Here is a 22063-nt window from a genome sequence, read left to right as displayed (position 1 = left end):
GAAGGAGTCAGGGCCCAAAAGATCGGTAATATATCTTTACTCCTGTATGTGTATATATATATGTGTGTGTGTGTGTGTGTGTGTGTGTGTATTTATTTATTAGTAATGTTCTTTTTCATTTTCTTTCTATAAATCAGTTAAAAAAAATGCATATGGCCTAAATTTGCAAAATAAAATTTAGTTTAAATAAAATAAGTTAAAATGGTCTGTGCTGAAAGCAATTTATATGGGCTTATTGTTGAATTAAGGTGCATCTTAAGAAATGCTAATTACTGACTTAAATGTGTAAAATACAAATCATCACTTTGTGTTTGTAAGCTTTCCTCTATCCCCCTCTACAGGACAGCTAGTAGCTGGATCACATAAGCCACTGCAGTGGAAATCTTCAAATAACTCTGCATGCATATTTTGCAAGCTGATTGCAAAAAAAAAACGTATGTACTGCATGTATTAAACGTTTTCCAAATTAGAAGGTGAGCTGAAATGAAAAACTGAATTTTAATATGAATGTAGGATTCTACGAACTTGTGTTTTATGTTGTAGCTTATTAGAGTATTGCTGTCATGCCAAGCTTTTGAAACTGAGCTCTTTGCTCAGTCATCTTTCAGATTTACCTTGCAGAATGAATCAAATTTGTTTTCAAATGTTGTGATCTAAAGAATTGTGTATCTATCCTTCTCATTATGCATTAGAAAAGGTTCACAGTGAGATTGTTCTCCTGAGCTTTTGAGGAAACTCACTGATTTTTGAATGACTTCTGCAAGTTATAGCCAAATACTGCAGTGCAGAGGGAAGAGCATTCTTAGCAGCCATAATATGTCAGAGAGAAATTGATGCACTGAGATTTTTATTTTCATTCTTTTTAAGTTGGAAGAATTTTTATAATGGCTTTAGGTTTTTCTTAGCTCTTAATATCTACAAGATCTCAAAAGAATTTGGTAGTTCAGTAGATTTATATTTAAAATAAGATGGATTGTACACATGGACTGCAGCAGTGCTCTTTCTCACCTTAACTGCTCCTTGATTGGAGTGGGGAGGGAAGTGATTCTTTTTCTTTGTTCAATACTTTAATATTTCAAATAACTTTTTCTGTATTATAAGTGATATGAATAATTTATTCAGATAATCTGCCTCTGTGAAAGGGCTCAATAGATGGATGCCAATTTGTTTCAAATTGTCAATTGAAGATACAGGAGTTGAATTTTTTAATCATGTTTCTGTAATGTCCTTTTTCTCATAAATGTCCTAAGTCCCCTTTAAGATGGTTAGCACTGTGGGCCACTTTCAGAATGGTAGGATAAATATGGGAATATAAACTCAGGCCCTTGAGTTGTTTTGCCTTTATGTTTTTTAATTGCATGTTGAGCAAAAAATAATAATTTAAGATTATTACTTGAACTAGCATCTATTGCCCTTTATGAGGTGATTCACATTTCTATCACCCTACATGACCACAAATAGATAGATTAGTAGATTTCATGATGTGTTAACTGACAAGCTCTTTCCAATCTGTTTATGAGATCTTGCTTACTCATGGAGGCTTCTGAGTGTGCATAGTGATAATTAGATGCAGTGAACTATTGACATTATTGATATTTTCTACAAGAATAGATGGAGCAGGCATCACTGAGCAAGTGAGGTTCTACTTTGATAGTTAAAGGACTTTTCTATATGCTGCTGCCAAGAAACTCAGAAATGAAGGTTCCAATTTATTTTTTCAGAATAATGTATTTCTTCCAATGACTATCCTAATACTGGCTCTAGATGTTTGTCTTAAGTGATATCAGCAAATACTCCAGGGAGTATTTAGGGATATGAGGAACTTGGTGCATAAATGGAAAGATTCCAGAAATTGGCAGGATGAAATGGTGGTAAAGAAGTCATATAAGATATTGGTCTTCATTATCCAGGGCATGAAATGTTGGACAGGGATATCATGGATATAACTTTATAAAGCAATGGTGAGGCCATTTCAGTTTGGATTTATTTTGAGAGTACATCTGGATTTCCTTACTAACTTAAGCCGCTTTCAGATGCATCTCGCACCAAGAATACGCCTGCAGAAACGGATGCAGACCTGTGGAATGGTTGTTCAGGTGGCAGCCCTGAAAGCGCTGCACTGTCCACTTGAAAGGGACAGTTGCAGGAGAGGCGCCTCAGAGCGTACTCCGGCTCCTGTCCTTTCGGGATGTTGGGACAGGGGTGGATGGCGTGGGACATCAGGGCAGGGACGGCCGCTGGGGGACGTTGGGGCAGGGGCTGCACATGACACGGCGGAGGTAGGCCTGATCACAGGGAATGATGAAACAGCCTATAGGGTAAGGTTCAGCACATAGCCTGTGGTGTGGTTTACTGAGAACAATTCGTTACTCAGTACCCAAAAGACAAAAGAGATTATTGTGGATTTTAGACGGGCAGGAAGCCACACGTACATCCCGATTTACATCATTGGAGCAGTGGTGGAGTGGTTACAGAGCTTCCTGGGGGTCCACATCTCTGCTGATCTCACTTGGTCTTTGAATTCATCATCGTTGATCTAAAAGACACAACTTCTTTATTTTCTGAGATGTATGAGGAACTAATACTGTTGGATTTCTATAGATGTACTAATGAGAGCGTGCTGATATGCAGTATTTTGGTGTGGTACAGGAATTGTTTTGCACAATCCAGTGGGTCATGAAAACTGACCAACGGATTGTTGGAAGCAATTGCCTACCATCGAATCCATCCATTGGAGACGGTTTGGACGTGGCGAGGAATATCATTAACACATTCTAACCACAAAGTATTTACTCTCCTACCATCAGGCAGACCTATAGGAGCCTTCACTCAAGTACTACTAGACTTAAAAAGAGCCATAATAATGTTAAATACCAATTTACGGCATTGAGTGGTGCTACACTTGTATCTCAGGATCAGTAATCTTTAATTTTAAAAAAATCATTTATTTTAGAATAACATGGTTTTAATTGTATATTGTGCGTGTTTATTGTCTGCTTTTGGTGTAATGTATGTAATTCTATTTTACATTCCGGTTGATGCTGATATTGTTTCATTGGTTGGTACACCAACATAATGACAATAAAGTGTATCACATCACATTCACCATTTCACATGAAACACTGAGATTCTTTTTCCTATGGGACACGGGGACTTCTAATTATTGGTACTGTAAACTGCACTCAAGAAGAAGAAATTATACAAAAGAAATAAATGTAAATAAATTGACTGCAAATACAGAAAAATAAATATACAGTAATAAATAATGAGCAAAATAAGAGTCCTTACATGGGTCTTTGATTGTTTTTGTGGTTTAGGAGTCTAAAGCTAAGGGGTATAACTATTTCTGATCCAAGAGGTACTAGTCCTGAAGCAGCTGTACCTCTTACCTGGTAGCAGCAGCAAAATTAGAGCATGTCCTGGGTGGCATGGATCCTTGATGACTGCTGCTGCTCTCCAGCAGCAGGGTCCATGTAATTGTTTTCGATGGTAGGGAGAGTTACGCCTTGATGTACTGAATTGTGTCACTTCCTTTTGCAGGGCTTTCTGCTCAGAGATATTGATAACTCCTTACCCAGCCGTGATGCAGATGGTCAGCACACTTGTCCATTGCACAACTGTAGAAATTGGCTACCGAATCTCCGCAAACTCCAAAGGAAGTAGAGGCCCTGCCATGCTTTATTCACGATGGCATAAATATGATGGGTCTAGGAAAGTCCACCAGTATAGTGATTGCCAGGAATTTAAACTTGCTCTCCCTCTCCACTTCTGATCCCCCAATGAACACTGGATCATACATCTCTGGTTTTCCTTTCCTAAAATCCACAATCAGCTCCTTAGACTTGGTGACAGTGAGTGAAAGATTGTTTGTTAGTACACCATTCAGCCAAGTTTTCAATCTCTCTTCTGTATACTGACTCATTGCTGTTTTTATACAGTCCACTACAGTTATCATGTCAGGAAATTTGTATATGGTATTGTATCGAGCTACGCAGTCATAGGAGTAATGTAAATAGAGCAGGGCTAAGAATGCAGCCCTCTGGTGCTGATGGAGATTTTGGAGATGTTCTTGCAAATCTGCATTGATTGGAGTCTGGAGATGAAGAGGATCTATTTGCATAATGGGGTATTGAGGCCCAAGTCTTAGAGTTTTCTGATTAGTTTAAAGGGATGATGATGTTGAATGCTGGACTACAATCAAAGATTATTGATATATACATCTTTTGTGTCTAGGTGTTCCAGTGTTTTGTGTAGAGCCAGTGAGATGGCATCTACAGTAGACCAGTTGCTGTAGTAGGCAAATTGGAATAGCTGCTCAGAGAGGAACTGACGTGCTTAAGCACCAGCCACTGGTTGGTAGTCATTTGGGCAGGTTACCACACTCTTCTTGGATACCGGAACAATTAAAACCTGGTTTTTAATTTTTTTATTTTTCACACTATAAACCATATTGATCAAGATACATACATTTTCCTTCTTGAATATATACAGTGTCGTTTTCTCCCCTCCTTCCCTCCTCCCCTCCCTCCCTCCCTACCTCCCCTCCCTCCCTCCCTACCTCCCCTCCCATTTATTTAAAGTTCAGAAAATAAGATACATTAAACCCATCAAACAATGTTGTCACTCAATAAAAATAAACAAGAAATTCCACTGAGTCAGTTCTTTTCATTCTCTTCTCCTTCTGTCATTTTAGGTGGTAGATATGCCTGGTAGGTTTTCTCTATTATGTTTCATGTATGGCTCCCATATTTGTTCAAATATTGTAATGTTATTTCTTAAATTATATGTTATTTTTTCTAATGGAATACATTTATTCATTTCTATATGCCATTGTTGTATTCTCAAGTTATCTTCTAATTTCCAGACTGACATAATACATTTTTTTGCTACAGCTAGGGCTATCCTAACAAATCTTTTTTGTGCACCATCCAAATCAAGTCCAAATTCTTTGTTTTTTATGTTACTTAGGAGGAAGATCTCTGGGTTTTTTGGTATATTGCTTTTTGTGATTTTATTTAATATCTGGTTTAGATCTTCCCAAAATTTTTTCACTTTCTCACATGTCCAAATTGCATGAATTGTTGTTCCCATTTCCTTTTTACAGCAAAAACATCTGTCAGATACTGTTGGGTCCCATTTATTTAACTTTTGAGGTGTAATGTATAGCCTGTGTATCCAGTTATATTGTATCATATGTAACCTCAATTAAAACCTGTTTGAAACAGGTGGGTACCACCTATCAGAGTGAGATGTTGAAGATATTTGTGAATACAGTAGCCAGTTGATCAGCGCAGATTTTCAGTACTCGGCCAGATACTCCATCCAGACCAGATGCTTTCCTTAGGTTCATTTACCTGTAGAAAACCTGCATGTCATCTTAGATACTGACAGTAGAGGATCATCAGCGAATGTAGTTCTTTATTCTGTAGTCATATCGGGCATAGAATGCTTTGAGGTTTTCTGGAAGTGAAGCTTTGCTGACTCCTATTGATCTGGTTTCATCAAGTCTTGTTATTTCCATTTTCCATTTTCATGCAGAATCTCCACTTTGCCCGGGAGATGGATTTCTGTTGGTCAAACCTGTGCCTTGAGCAGTGTTCTGGATTGCAGGATTTAAATGCGTGAGATCTGGCTCTCAGCAGGTCTGGATTTCATTGTTCATCCAGGGCTTCCGGTTGGAGGAAGCCTTGAATGATTTTGTGGGATACCCGTGTCCACAGCTGTTTTAATAAAGTCCGGATCGGCTCTGGTGTAATCATTCAGATTGTAATAACAATGATATACCCCATCTTACAAAGAAATTAAAAATACCCTCACTTGTTTCTTTCAGCACACCATGAAGTCAACTTTATTTTCTGCAGTCACAACATTGCATTCTTCATCTCCCCAAACACCACCCAGCCAAATCCCCTCTGAAATTCTCATTGTCTCACTGCCTCACAAGTGATCCTGATGCTCTCACTCTCCTTCTGAATCCAAGATCCATCACCTGTATACTGATGCATAACACATGCGCACTATTACTCCTGCCTGTTGCTTTGCTTACTTCATCAGCGGTGACCGGCACTGCTCCCGACTCAGGTAAGTGCGTAACCACAACAGCACCCCCCTCAGCCTCTAGGCCATGCAAGGAGGCGACTGATTGGGATTGTCCCGCTACGTAACAGTCCTGAGGGTTGACAGTTCGGCCTGACCTCATTCGACACTGCAAGACAGGTGACGATGCATGGTCCGACTGGCAAGAATGCGACTGGTCCTCTGACTCTGGCCTTGACACAAAAAATAAACTGTTAATATATGCTGGCTTCAACCTGTCGATGGAAACCATGTCAGCTTTTCTATTCCTGTCAATCAGAAAAGTCTTTAGATAGCATCATAATACCTGAAAAGGACCATCATAAACAGGCTGAAGGGGTTTGCAAACAGCATCATGCCAGAGGAACACGAGTAGAGCGTTGTAAATTATTTGGCACGTACACTGCAGGTGATGCATGCCACATAGGAGTGGGTTGAAATAATTTCATATTTTCAGATCATAGAGCATTGTGCTTTGAGACAGATTCACAAACTCACCTGGCAAGGTCAACGAGGTGCCATATACTAGTTCTGCCGCTGAATATCCAAAATCTGCCTTAGCAGTACACACATCAAGGAGAACCATGGGCAAATGTTCTCTCCATAGATGCATCACCACCTGCTGCCAATGCTACCTTCGTTTGTTGATGGAAACGCTCAACAAGGCCATTGGCCCATGGATGGTAAGTTGTAGTGCAAATATGGGTAGTGCCCAGAAGATCAGTGAGAGCTCAGAGCAACACCAACTCGAACTGAGACCCTCCATCTGTTGTAATGGTGACCAAAACTCCGAATCCAACGATCCACAAAAGCCCAAGCAACTGTCTCCACAGAGGTGTCAGTGCTAGGACTACCACCTGGTAGTCTGGTCTTCACACAAGAGCAGCTAAGTATATCCCTGAGATGGCGGAAATGGCCTACCAAGTCCGGGTGCATGTGCTGGAAATGTGAATCCAGAACAACAAAATCCCCCAGCTTGGACTTTGAATGCTAGAGACTTTAGAGTGATGTCATGGCAATCAAGTCCCTGCCCATAATTCATCATCCCATTTAAAATGGGGCCAGGTAAAACGTTCTGTAATTAGTTTGATTGATGTTCTTGTACCAGGAATGTGATAGATCATGAAGAGACTCAAAATTTTCCCACCTCATAGCTGCTGGCACAAAAGGCCTAGGTCTAGACTAACATTTCATCCAGGGTCACATCTTGAAGTTGGAGACCCGAGTTAATCCGACGATACCGGATGAGATCAGGATTGGTGTGGTGTGCATGAGCCATGGCAGTGAAATCGACGGCAGAGTTGTAAGTAAGGCGTCAGTATCGCACCTGGACAAGGAAAATTGTAAGATGAAGTCTGGGCAAGTAGAGATGTGTGCTTGTACTTGTGATATGCCTAAGAGGCTGGTGGTCTGTATAATTGGTGAAAGGATCACCTTCCAAATAAAAAGCAGAAATGTTTCACTGCGAGATAGGTGGCTGAGTTCTTGACCAAACGGCAGGTGTTCCTATTCCCCGTGGACTTGTTGTTCTAACACTGATCCCAAAGCACTGAAAGACGCATCTGTGGTAAGAGAAAGCAAGGACTTTTGATGTACAAGCATAGTGGCATTCGCAAGCACATTTTTCATTGAAAGCACGCATAGCATCATTTCCCAAGGTTAATTATCTTTTGGAAATGGATTTATTGGATCCTTTTAGTTGTTCAGTAAGGGGTAATCGAGATGCTGCAGGAATTGGTGATAAAAATTCATCATGCATTAAAAAAAATTGCAAATGGTCAAACGTATTGGGTGTAGGAAATTCTCGAATGACTTACACTTACAATTCATCAGCCAAAATACCATGTTGTGTAACTATGTCTCCAAAATATAAAATGAGCAGCACAAAAAAATGCATTTACTAGTGATCACACTCACAAACTCAACAAGCCTCTGAAATAATGAGCTAAGGTGGCACTTGTGCTCCTTCCTCTTCATCTACGCTTGCGAGCAAAATATCATCGATGTAAACAAGCACAAAGTCAAGGACAGCAAGTATGTTTTCTATAAACCGCTGGAATGCCTGAGCTGCATTCCATAGACTGGCATTTGCAGAAACTCAAATGTGCCGAAAGAGGTAATTATAGCCTTCTTCGCGACATCAGAAGGCTAAACTGGAATCTGATAGTAAGCATGTACTAGATTTATTTTCACAAATACATATTTTCTGTGGAGATTTGCTGAGATGTCTTGTAAATTAGAAATATTGTATCGGTCAGGCACAGTGGAATTTTTCAGGGCATGGTCATCTCCAGAAGGCTGCTCATCTCCAGAATATTTTTTCGGAATCATATGCGAAGGCGTAGCCCAGTGGCTGTCAAATCTGTGGATTGTGCCCAACTCTTGAATGTAGTTTAATTCCAATTTCACAATTTTAAGATGGTCTGGAGGTAATCTACAAGCCTGCGCTACAACCAGAGGACCCCGAGTCTCTATGTGGTGAGTTACTGTATATTTAACATCTGTATGATGATACATTGGGGTTACTAGATGAGGGAAACACTTAAGCAAGGCTCAGAAAGGGCAGGAGTCAGGCTGAAGGCTTGTCAGGTGGCTGAGGACATTGGAGTGATGACAAATTCAGCTCACTTGCATACAAGAGCTGAGATCCTTGACATAGCGATTTTTTAAAAAATCCACCGATAATGAAAAAATATGACAAGAAGTACGTTCCCAAAATGGAATTTGCCATGTTTGCCACCGTGAAAACCCACCGTAAAGGGTTCTTGAGACCAAAATCTAATGTGAGTAACCTCTGGCCATATGTGTTTAAAAGATGAGAATCATTCGCAGCTGAAAGATCGCGTGACATATTGAGGTATCTCTGCCCTGGAATCGACAAGAAATTGAATACCCAAGAGATGGGCTTTGAGGAAAAGACAGTGGCTGACATGCCCATCATGGGCAGCCAATTGCCTCTACTGCTGGGCCTGGTCGTTTCCCAGCTGCCATTTGTAGAAGTCGCAAGGTGGCTGACCTGATCCAGGCAGCAGCACCAAATCTCCGGTGCTTCCAACAAATATGCCGTCTGTTCCCTCTACTATGTCCTTGACCGCCATGATTCCAAACAGGTTGATGGAAGTAATTCTGTTGCATGCCCAAAGCCTGGACCTGCATAGTCAGTGCTACCATTTGGTGCTCCAACTCAGTTATCTTCGATTGATAAGGTGCTGGTGTTTTACAAGGTGCAGTAAGCAGTTTTCCAGATCCATTTGCTCCTGCTGTCTAGGGGAAGTAGCTGATCCTTCTATCTTCAATGCGGAGGTTGTGGACATAATGAGGTTGGCATGAGCTGCCAACTGGCCGAAGGTGAATATTTGAAAGACCCTCACCAAATGCTCTAGAAGGTGATGAGGTAAACATCGAAGGAACCTCTGCTTCCAAAAATATCCTTCGACACTGTCTGTTCCATCTAGCCTGGCATCTCTTCAACATCTATAACGGTTGTCTATCGCCTGGGCCTACCCTGCCATCAGCTAGTAATTGGGCAATATGAATCTTCTAGATGGCTGAGTCTTCTAGATGGCTGCAGAATAACCGCCTTAAGCCTGTTGTATGGAGATCACTGTCCGGATGCACGAAGACATCTGCTCTGGAAGACACGCCACAAGTAAACTGTACTTCTGACTCATCATACTGAGGGCAGAGAAGTGTGCGTCGAGGATCGTGAACCATGTTACATTAATAAAAAAGTAGGGAATCTCCAAGTTGATGACCTCGATGTTCCTGTAAGGAGTTTATCCTCATCACTACCCATTTTAAATTAGAAGGTACCGTAAACTCACGGAGTCACCACTTAAAACGCCACTGATTTACCACACCTTACAAACAAATAAAGAATACACTCACTCGTTTCTTTCAATGCACCATGAAGTCGACTTTTTTTTCCTGCAGACACGACATTGAATCCTTCAACTCCCCAAACACCACCCAGCTAAATTCCTCTGACCTTTTCTCACTCTCTTCCTCCTGCATCCAAGATCCATTACCCATATACTGACGCTTAACACACCCACACATGCACACTATTACTCCCGCGCTTCGCTTCGCTTACGTCATCAGTATCAATGGCGATTGGCATCACCCAATCCATTGACATGAGGCAATCCTGCAACTGTTCTTCAGCCTCCTGCGACCACCTCCTGGCTGTCCTGACCTCACGAGCCTCTCTTTTTAGGGTCTGTTTGTATGCAAGCAGAAGGACCACTGATAGGTGATCTGACTTGCCAGATTGATAGTGTAAAAAGGACATGATCAGCTTTGAAAGGGTACAGAGATATTCACCAGACTGTCACCTGGAATGGAGTGCCTCCATTATTAGGGGAAATTAGATGTGCTGGTTTGTTTTCCTTGGAGAAGAGAAGGTTGAGGGGAGGAACCTGCAAGAAGCGAACAGAATTGTGAGGAACGTATATGGGGTAGACAATGGTAATGTTTTTCCATAACAGCAGTGTTTATAAACAGGGGGTGTTGGCAGATAATCTCTTAATATTTAAAGGCACAATAGTTTAGCTTGGTGAGCCATGACTGGAGATCAGGTTGGCCTGTCCTATCTGCATGGAGTTTGCATGTTTTCTTTATGACCACACATGGTTTCCTCCACCTTTTCCAGTTTCCTCTGACAAAGCCCATACAGGTTCATTGCCCACTATAACTCCTTCCACTATGTGATAGATTATGGATTTGGGGGAGGGGGGGGTCATTGAGAATGTGGGAAAAATAAAGATGTTGGATTAATGTAAATGCAAGGTTGACGGTTGGAATGGACAGAGTTGAATGTCCTGGTTTTGGTGCTGTCTATCCCTTTGTTTCTAAATATTTAGACAAAAACGAATCATGAAGGTCAAGAAGGCCATGAACCCGGGTTTAGATTGGTATACATCCGTACTTGTTGGTTGTCATGAATAGGGTGTAATGAAAGGCCTGTTTCGGTATTATGTGATCCTGTTACTCATTTTGAGACTGCAATGTGTGTGGCCACTTAAGGACAAATCTGTCAAAAAATGGCCCCATTAGTTTTTGTGGATTTCTTGTCTGTTTACATGACCGCAGTGTCGGCTGACTTCAAGGTGGCCATTGTTATGGATAATAATGAGTGTTTCTTGACCTTTAGACCACTTTTTCATTTAGCTTCTCCATATTCCAAATCCTTTTACAATATACAGTGCTCTCAACATAAGCATATGTTCACTGGCTGAATATCCACAGCCCAATGGATTAAAGTTAAAGATAATGTAAAATTCTGTCTTCCCAATTTTCTCTGTGCATGTAAGAGATCAAAACTGCAGAATACCAGGTCTATATGAATCATGTATTCACAGTCTTAACCATGTGAGTCACTGGGCACCCTATCATTTAGATGGGGAGAAAATTCAAAATTCCAAGGTGCAAAGGACTTGGGAGTCCTCGTGCTGGATACCCTAAAGGTTAATCTCCTTGAACCAGCTTGAATCAATGGTGAAGAAGGCAAATGCAATGTTGGCGTTCATTTCTAGAGGAATAGCATATAAGAGCAGGGATGTAATGTTGAGACACTATAAAGCACTGGTGAGACCTTATTTGGAGTAGAGTGTAAATTTTGGGCAGCTTATTTAAGAAAAGATGTGCTGACATTGGAGAGCATTCAGAGAAGATTTATTCGTGATACCAGGAATGAATAGGTTAGCATATAGGAATGATTGACAGCTCTTGGACTGAATTCATTGGAGCACAGAAGGATGAGGGGGAACCTCATCAAGACATTACTTAAAGCTGAAAAGTCTTGATAGAGTAGATGTATCAAGGATGTTTTGCCATGTGAGTGGAGTCTAGGACAAGAGGACACAACTTCAGGATGAAAGGAAATCAATTTAAAACAAAGATGCGGAAAATTTTCTTTAGTCAGAGGGTCTAGAATCTGTGGAACTTGTTGCTACAGGTGGCATTGGAAGCAAGGTCATTGGGTGTATTTAAGGCAGAGGTTGACAGGAATTTAATTAGTCAGGGCATCACGGCCAAGAAGTGGGGCTGATTGGGAGGATGGATCAGGTCATGATTGGAATGGTGGATCAGATTTGATTGGGCAAATGGATCTGCTTCTCCTCCTAAATCTTGTGCTTATCCAGAGTGACTCTAGCACTAAATTTATATTCGAGCTGCATGTCAGTTAAATGTGATAAGCATGGAGTTGCACCATAATATGTGAAAATGATTTTATAACCAATTAAAGGTTGCAGTTACTAGCCTATTATTTGCTGCTTGCAGATTAATTTAATACAATTTTGGTTGAATTTGTTCTTGGTCTGATTTGATAGACATGTTGAAGTTAAGGACATTAACTTATTAATGATAAAGAGAAAAAAATCCTGCAAGTTGGTTGGCCTGGAGTCATCTGAAAGGCAAAGTAAGCAAGAACAGCAGATTTTCCTCCCTGAAGTGCAATAGCTGTCAGATCGACATGACAACACAGTTTTTTCTTTATCATTCAGAGATTAGCTTTTAAAATTCCAAATGTATTTGATTGCTTGATTGATTGGTAGGAGCCAGAAAATGATAGTTAGAGGAGGATTGTTATTCAAATTAGAGGCCTGTGACCAATGGTGTGCTGCAGGAATATGCATGTGTTCACTGTTGTCTGTGCATTGATTACTGTGGTGGTCCACCATCGGCCTACTACAGGGGGCAGCCTCTGTACCTGCTGGAGAGTAAGGGGACAGGACAACACCGGGCCGGCTGCCAATCAGTCGGCCTGAATAAATCAAGCCCCACCCGGTCGGGTGTCAATCACCCTCTGGGCTATAAGCCTGTGCCGGCCTCCTGAGGCCTCACTCAGAGTTGCTGCAGCCACAGCCAGCCTGATTCTGTGGACGTCTTTGTGGATTAAAGCCTGTTGTACAGTCTTTATCTTTGTGTGTGTCTGATTCTGGCTAACAGCGCACCACAATTACGTCTAATGTCTTGACAATGTAGTTAGTAGGGTTTTTAAGTTTGCAGATGACACCAACATTTGGGGTAAACTGTGCAATGAGATCACAGTGGAATCTAAATGAACTGTGAAAATGGGTCAAGGAATAATTAATGGAATTTAACTTGGAAAAGTGCAAGGTGTTGCATTCTAGTAGGTTACACCAGGGGAGGGCTTCGACAGTGAATGGTGCACTGGAGAGGGCTGTAGAACAGTGACAGAGGGGGTACAGATATATAATTCCACAAAAGTGGTGAAGAAGGAATTCACGATGCTTACCTTCATCAGTAAGGGCACCGAGTACCTCACTCGTCAACCGCTAACCTGAGACGGGCTTGCTTATTGCATTTATTTCCAGCTTCATCCATGCTAGCATATTAGGGTCCAATTCCATGTTCTCTCAACTTCTTCACTAATTTTCTTGTGTGGGACCTTCTTGAAAGCCTTCTGGCCATCTAAATACATCACATCCATTGGTTCTAAAATAAATGCAAATTTAAAATTTAGACATACAGCATGCTAAAAGCCTATTCTGGCCCATGAGCCCGGACCACCCAAATACACCAGTTAACCTACAAACTCTATGTTTTTGTAGAGTGGGAGGAAACTGGAGCATATGGAGGAAAAGCACACAGACATGGGGAGAACATAGACATTCCTTCAGAAAGTGCCAAATTCTACCCAGGTTGCTTGCACTGTCTGTAATAGCATTGTGACACCTTTTTTTTAGCATTTTATTTCATAAGAGGGCATTCTCAAAGAAAAAAGCCTCCATTACTTTTAATCATAGATCAACAGATCTCTGGATATTAAAGAAATCAAAGGATATGGAGATAAGGCAGAAAAACTATGCTCGATGTGAGAATCAGCCATGATCATGTTGAAATGCAGAAGAGATTCATGGGGTGCATTCTGCTCCCATTTCTTATGTTCTCTAGAAAGATGAACTTTGATTTTTTTTTATTTTAATGCCTATAACTTTATTTTTTTCTGCTTCATCTTTTTCCTCCTCCATCTGCCACACTCCTTTTCAGTCTTTGATTTATTCACCACTCAACTTAATTGTATTTTTGTGGTTGCTTATTTTAATTAATTGCTGCTTCTATTAAATTAATACTAAAGTTTGAACCATTCATGATTGGATTCCTTGGAGGAGAAAAAATAATTGATATTGTGTATCTGATTAGTTCATACAGTGAAATGCCACTGTCTCTGTGGTTGGTCATATATTTACTATGCACACATTGAAGTTCTGCCTCATCTCTGCAAATTTACTATGTTGGATTGATGCCATCATTTTGTACAACACTGGAATAGTTAATTGAAATATACTTCATAATTAATTGCTTTGAATTGCATCGGGAATCTTGAAGTTGATTTAAAATTACAAAGTGTTGTATTAAAATTAATCCATTGAAAGTTTGACATGATACTTAAGTTGATGGTTTACTTAGTGAGGATAAGTTGCAGAGCCTTCTTTTTATAGCCATTATGTGCAGATGGAAGACAGTGCATATACCAAGCACTTTATAACTTTTTTTGTCAGGTCAAATTTATCTGCTTAGAAAAATCCACAGAACAGGCTATAAAATTCTATTTTTTAAGCTTCAGTATGGCGTTAAATCTAGAACTTAATTGTTTGGTGAAAATTTGAGCAATGTAGATCAAGCAAATGACAAACTGATTTATCCATATCCAGTGGCTTATTTACGGAAAATAGTGTCTATGGCAAGCCCTGAAATTGCACCCCTGACCAAACTTTAAGGCTGGGCTGCCATTTTGCAGGGCCGAGCAGCAGCCATTTTGCAGAGCCAAACAAACACATGGCATGGTCAGCTCTGCTCCATGTTAATTAAATGAACACAAGTTCTTTTTGCAGAAGAGTTTAAGCTAAAAGTGAAACTAAAACTACAGCAAGATAGTTTTTCTTTTGCAGTGGGCCAGTTTGTGCTATATTTTCCAAAACACACATCTAATATTTTCCAAATCAAATTTAATGCATTCTGACTTTTTGATAAAACCCATTACCTCTAAAATCCCTAACTAGTCCAGGACTTTTTTTTCCAAAGTGTTTGACCAGCGGGACGGTCACGTTGATGGAAGGGTGGGGTTTAAAAAGCACAGTTCAGATTCAAACACAAATCCTCTGCCTTGAAACTTGTAAAATTAGATTGAAAGTAAAAGAGGGCCGGGAGACTGGAAATTCCCCCCTTGAGATTTGTTTTTATTCTTCCTTGCAATTTACAACATCACCTGGGGGGACCCCAGTTGTCAACAGCTAGAAGAATGAGTCAGTGTCCATGTCATTTTCTCTGTTTGGCCTCTGGCTTTGGTGAGCAGAGCAAACAACAGGGTGAAAGCACAACCTTGCAATCGCTCTGCTGGATGAAGCTGCCAAATATAATGGGGAGTGGGGAAAAGAACAACATATTTGTCAGAACAGTTTGAGGACAGGGGATTTAGTTTTAGTTTCATTTTAAATTTCAGAAAATAACAGAAATATTATGATTCCTCCAATTCTGATTGCTAACTTGAACGTAGAATTAGTGTGTAGATATGCCCTGCATTTTATCACACTTATTAGTGCAGAGCAGGACTTTTCTTAAATTAGAAACCCGCCCACATCAACTGTGGCATCTTTGAACTATTTACTATGGACTCTCCAGCCGAAAGCTGGTTTCTCTGTGGCGAGTTTCCTTCCCGAGTTTGGGGTTTTCAGCCATTATTTTCACTCGGTCACTGGTTTTCACTGCGCTGTGACATTTAATATGACCAACTCATGAAGATTTCAGCAATACATGAATTCAGAATGGTGTACTGCCATCGCTGATAACCTTGTGCCAGTTATTATGCCATTCCAAAATGCACCTCTGCTGCCTGTCTACTTTACTTCTTTGGGTTTTTCATGGGATGAAGGATTGCTCACAAGGTCATCATTTATTACATGTTCCAAAATGCTTCTTGAAGATAAAACGTTGCTGAACCATCTAATAAAGCAATACAAGCCAATTACAGTGAAAAATGAAGTTGTTGAGCTGAGAAGAGATTGAGTAGCCTGGAACTAGACTCTGGAGTTTAGAAGAATGGGAGGGGATAATGACATTCGACGAGGCAGTGAGCCAATGCAAAGCTGAGCTCGGCGCGGGCCTGGCCAATGGGAAGCATGGAGGGGTTGCGGTCATTCGTCGGGCACCTGGAGGTGGCTGGATCATGCCTATGCCCACATCGTAGGTCTTTATAGGTCAAACTGATGTGGCCTAAGGAAATGGTTTAAGGTGTATGAGGTCAGTGATAGTACTGATGCCCCACTGTGACAAAATAGCAAACTGATGCAACCTAGGTTAGAACAAGTTTAATAAATTTGTCTTGATAGTTCTAAGATCTGTTTTAAAGAACTTTATCAATTGTCAATAGTCAATAAGTACAAAACAAGAATTAAAGATAATGAATGACCTCAATGATGGCAGATATTGATGATGAAATTCACCATTGCTGTCAATGTATTAATACAATCTTAGGAGGAAAATATTTGTAGATGAATACCTTCCTCAGAGCTGACTCTTGGCTCTCTGGAAACGGATAGTTACAGCAGGTATCTCAAAGCACGTGAAAGATACTACCAACCCTATCTCTGCAAAAATCCTCCAAATACAAAAATACTCAGCGTCCTTACCTACTTCAACATCTCCAGCATTTAGCACCTAGTTTCCTCATTTGGTTCTGTTAGCTTGACACATTGTTCTCTATTCCAATACTTTTGATTTGGATATACTATTCTGATATTAGCCAAGGCAACAAAGCATGCATGGACAAAGGAAAAGGTTCCAGCATGTTTCCAAAGCCTCTTGTGAAATAGTGTGATATCCCCATCAAATCCAGACCATAATTGCTCAGTTGAGTCGGAGCATTTAGGTTGGCACTGAAAAACTTAAGGTATGGATTGGGGTAACATGTAACATGTAAATGGTAGAAAGAGTTGGAAAATGCATGGTTAAAGAATATGCCCAGCAGGGGAGGATATGCTCATGGAGAAAGAACTGTAAAGGAGAGGAAACAATTAGCTCTCCATTTGGTCCATATTCTCAGAATCAGAACATATTGCATGAACATGTCAGGAAATTTGCTGTTTTGTGGCAGCTTCACAGTGCAAACATTTATATAAACCACCTTACAAAATAATTTAAAATAGTGAATGAAAAAGTCAAAGTAAAGTAGTGACTGTGGTTCAGTTGTTTATTTAGGAATATGAATCTGATGGCAGAGGAGAAGAGGCTGTCCTTGTGCCGTTGGGTGCTTGTCTTCAGGCTCCTGTACCATTTTCCTGATGATAACGAAGTGAAGAGGGCATGGCCTGGGGGGTGGGGTAGGGGGGGGGGGGTTATCTCAGTTTGCATGATTAGATTTTCTGTTATTTCTACTAAAGTGGTTAATTTTGGATTGCATTATTTTCTTGAAGATGCATAGGTGTATCTAGGGTATGGTAGGTGTGGCACAGAACCGGGTTGCCACTTGCAGGGGGAAACCACTGTCCATGCTCAATATCCAAGTCCCTAGCCCAATGAATCTCCATCCCAGAGGCGCAGTGCTGCACTACCAGAGCTCATTTGAGCACCCCGGAACACCACTCTGGGCCAGAATCTCATCGGTCCACTTCGGTGCCGCTTTGGCACCTCGCTCAATGTGGAATGAATGGACAAAATGGCCGTCTTCCTTACCCATAATCCCCCTCGCAGCTGGAACACCTTTGCATTTCCCTGACACTGACAGAACAGTTCCAGTTGCGAGGGGGGACTATGGGTAAGAAAGATGACCATTTTTCCCATTCATCCCACAATGACCAGAGCTGCGACAAGAGGTAGTGATACTGGTGCATGGGCATGGGATGGCAGAGGTTGGTGCGGAGCTCTCTGTGTTAGCTGGTTCCCTGCTACCAGAGACAGCGACATCGGCAGACAAGGTGGAGATGCCAAACACGGCGGTGAAGAAGAAGCAAAGGTTGGGTGGCACAAGAAGTTCGGCTGCTCAGTGATCAAGCAGTTCATGAAAGCAGTGGCCATGATCAAGGTAAGGAGCAGCACGAGCTGTCGGTAGCTGCCATGAAGAAGATCCTCATGGCTAGCGGCTACAACCTGGAGCGCCACAACTCGTGGATCAATTGCGCTTTGTGCAGCTTGGTGACCCGAGGCTCACTGGTGCAGACGGCCAGCTGCGCAGCCTCGGGCTTGGTCAGGCTCACAACCACTGAGAAGAGCCGGCCACACAGTGTGGTGTTGGCAGCCAGCGGGGCTGTCGTAGCCCAACCCAGCTACACACAGACAGCCTTGCAGATCTCCCTGCAGCTTGCACAGAGTTGCACAGTTTGCTTTCCTCTCTGAACAGCTGGCTTCTATAATGATGATTGTTGCATAGAGAGAGCTGCCGAGAGATGGAAGCTGGCTGACTTTGGAAATGTTTTTGGAGGTGATGGGGGTGGATGCTGCCTGTGCAGGTCAGTGGATGAGGAAGGGGGGTGGAGGGTCAAGGGGCAGGAATGAATGGCACCATCAAAGGGACTTGGTTCTAGGCAAGCACCGTGGTTGTGAAGGCCAGCCTCCTGCCTCGTGTCCCGCTCCCCAAACAAACCTCTGACAGACTTTCATTGCTGGAATGTGGGTTCCCAGTGATCGGAAGGAAGGAAGGGGTAAAGACAGATTGGCTTCTCGCAACCTGTATCTGTGTGTGTGGTGGTGGTGAACTGTCCTTAAACTGGGAACTATGTTGGGCAGCAGCGGCACAATTGGTATGTGGCAGTTTTTTTTAAACGGTGTTGGGGGGGCATTGATGTCAGTAGTAGCCCAAGGGCTCCACTTTACCTAGATGTGCCACTGTGTAGATGTCTTTGATAGAATGAAGACTGGTGCCCTGATGTTACGGTCGAGTTAGCAACCCGCTGGAAATTTTTCTTGTCCTGATCATTGACACCTCCATGCCATGATGCAACCAGCCAGAATACTGTCCGTGTTATACCTTAAGTCTTTAACTAAAGAGTATTCTCACTCTTTAACTATCTGATTCCTTAACTGTTATGAACAAAGGACCACATTCTTGCTCCCCAAATGCTCCCATTAATCCACTGATGAGATGATCTCTTTTACAACTCAGCAATGGGCAACGGTGGTCTCAACCAGCAGAGATGTTCCCTCTCCTCCATCTCTCTGCATATTTCTGTACCATGATATTAACTTGTATTTTTCCTTTTCCAGTTCTGACAAAAGGTCTTCGACCTAAAATGTTAATTCTGCTTCTCTTTATGCAGATACTGCCTGAGTTGCTGAGTGTTTTCAACAATTTATGTTTTTCTTCCAAATTTCCAGCTGCTTTAGTTTTTGAACCTCACATTATCTTTGGAATTGTTCCTTTTAGAGGCCATTTTTTTGCCAGTCACTTCTAACTTTGTTTGGATTGTGCAGATTGAGATTATTTTTTTCTTAAGGTCATTGATTTAGAAGATGACCAAAGGAAATTATTTGACATGCTCTCGGATGTCTACTTAATTAATAAAATTCATGATTATCCAGGTGGGATTGATGTTTTAAATTAAAATGTGTGTTGTATTAATAAAAACACAATGCTGGAGAAACTCAGCTGGACAAACAGCTTACTTTATAACGTAGTATAGATAAAGATACATAATTAACGTTTTGGGCTAGAGCCTTTCATCAAGGTACCTGAATTTCTCCAACATTGCGTTTTTACTTCAAGCACGGTATCTGCAGACTTCTGTCTTTTACTTGTCTTGTACTAATGCCTTGTTAAAATACCAAAATTTACTTTGCTGCTGAGATAATAGAATTTAAATTCTCCCTTGATACTGATGGTACAGGTGGTACCATTGGAGTGCCAATAGAAAGAAGACTGCTTCTTTGACGTCTTCATTGAATGTGGTTGGAAGTCTGATGCTGTTCTGGAAGTTGCATTTTATATTGTTGGTACTCGTTTGGTCACAGTTGCTGCAAAAATTGCAATATGTACCAAATGCATCTTAAGTTACTTCTTGGTTATAGGTGGTAACCCATTTGTTTCATTGATAACTATCAAAAGAGCTTTTTATTCCTGAACATTTTCAGCACAGATTCTGTTCTTTGATAATATCATTATTCTGGAGAAATGAACAGTGTAAATTGGCTGCACTTTGCCCAAAATCTGCCTTATCAATGGTCTATCTCCATATAATCTGGTAGATACCTCTAATTCAGTCCATTGTGTTTATAGCCACGACAATTTTCTTTCTTTGGCTTGGCTTCGCGGACGAAGATTTATGGAGGGGGTAAAAGTCCACGTCAGCTGCAGGCTCGTTTGTGGCTGACAAGTCCGATGCGGGACAGGCAGACACGGTTGCAGCGGCTGCAGGGGAAAATTGGTTGGTTGGGGTTGGGTGTTGGGTTTTTCCTCCTTTGCCTTTTGTCAGTGCGGTCTTCTTCAAAGGAGGTTGCTGCCTGCCAAACTGTGAGGCGCCAAGATGCACGGTTTGAGGCGATATCAGCCCACTGGCGGTGGTCAATGTGGCAGGCACCAAGAGATTTCTTTAGGCAGTCCTTGTACCTTTTCTTTGGTGCACCTCTGTCACGGTGGCCAGTGGAGAGCTCGCCATATAACACGATCTTGGGAAGGCGATGGTCCTCCATTTTGGAGACGTGACCCATCCAGCGCAGCTGGATCTTCAGCAGCGTGGACTCGATGCTGTCGACCTCTGCCATCTCGAGTACTTCGACGTTAGGGATGAAAGTGCTCCAATGGATGTTGAGGATGGAGCGGAGACAACGCTGGTGGAAGCGTTCTAGGAGCCGTAGGTGATGCCGGTAGAGGACCCATGATTCGGAGCCGAACAGGAGTGTGGGTATGACAACGGCTCTGTATACGCTTATCTTTGTGAGGTTTTTCAGTTGGTTGTTTTTCCAGACTCTTTTGTGTAGTCTTCCAAAGGCGCTATTTGCCTTGGCGAGTCTGTTGTCTATCTCATTGTCGACAATAAAGCTTTGCTAAGGTGCAGAGTTATGCAAAATTTGTTGCATGCAGTTTTTTATTTGTTACAGTTGCTGTATTGATATTGAAAACCACATTGTTCAGACTTTAAATGAACTATTGCCCAGAAGGGTAGCTTATCATTGCCTTTGTCGCTGTTTTTCCAGGGTTTCCAAGTAACCGTGTGAAGATAACCATACATTCTGTTGGCTGAAGCAGCTAACCTGATGTATCCGGAATCAACCACCGATTCACCAGCTCGACTTTCCCTAAGGCACACAGGCTCTCCGGGCATGATTTACAGGTGAGGCACAGAAACTCAGTGGAATGATTTACCTATGATGCTTTTATTGTCTACACATAGATGTGATTTACAGCTTTAGATCTGTCTCTGCTTCAGATGTATGCAATGAAACTCAATACTCCTTTTCATTCAGGAATTTAGTGGTGCTACACGAACAGATTTTCCAAATGACTGGGATTTTCCAAATTCCAAATATACTCCAGTATATTTTTATTCATTTTTTGTTAATAAAGACATTGCCCAGTTAATATCCCAATGAATCCTGCAAAGGTTAGAGTGGAAACTAGACTCTGGTCAGTTTAAGGAGAATATAGGAAGCAGGGCCCTGATAAGAAGGAAGAGGGCACAAGATCTAGGACCCTGACAAGTCTGAATTGAGCATTGGAACGAGCACCCTGGAGAGTAGAAAGAAATGTGGGAGCCAGTGACTAAAAGGGAATATGGCAAATATTATCTGGTGAGTTAGATGCTGAAATGTTGGAATTTCTGAATGGTCAGACAATGATTTACTGTGGCATCCCCAAGGTGTTCACAGAGGCATAAGGGTAAAATAAATTTACACTAAATTAGGAACTTTTGGAAAGGTCTATTGAAAGCATGATCAATAATCCTAAGTGAGGAAGGAGAAAGGCAAAGGAATGCCAAGAGAAGTTTTGGTGAATGAAGACACAACCTTTGTTGATGGGTGAAAGGCTCAGTGG

The 22063-nt window shown here is 41.5% G+C and overlaps 1 protein-coding gene across 9 annotated transcripts in view; it reads left to right on the top strand.

The window, feature by feature from the left end:
- Window positions 1–22063, top strand: part of kcnab2a (potassium voltage-gated channel subfamily A regulatory beta subunit 2a) — a 175405-nt gene that overhangs the window by 63799 nt on the left and 89543 nt on the right. For 5 of the 9 annotated variants that reach the window (XM_069918617.1, XM_069918619.1, XM_069918625.1 and 2 more), the window contains one exon: window positions 21226–21362. In XM_069918617.1, the coding sequence (XP_069774718.1) occupies window positions 21286–21362 (77 nt within the window). In that variant the 5' untranslated portion in view covers window positions 21226–21285. The other 4 variants (XM_069918622.1, XM_069918620.1, XM_069918624.1 and 1 more) reach the window with 2 other exon arrangements.

Source organism: Narcine bancroftii, chromosome 2 (assembly GCF_036971445.1).
Source record: "Narcine bancroftii isolate sNarBan1 chromosome 2, sNarBan1.hap1, whole genome shotgun sequence".
In the NCBI taxonomy this organism is placed as follows: domain Eukaryota; kingdom Metazoa; phylum Chordata; class Chondrichthyes; order Torpediniformes; family Narcinidae; genus Narcine; species Narcine bancroftii.
This window is presented reverse-complemented; position numbering and strand designations above follow the sequence as displayed.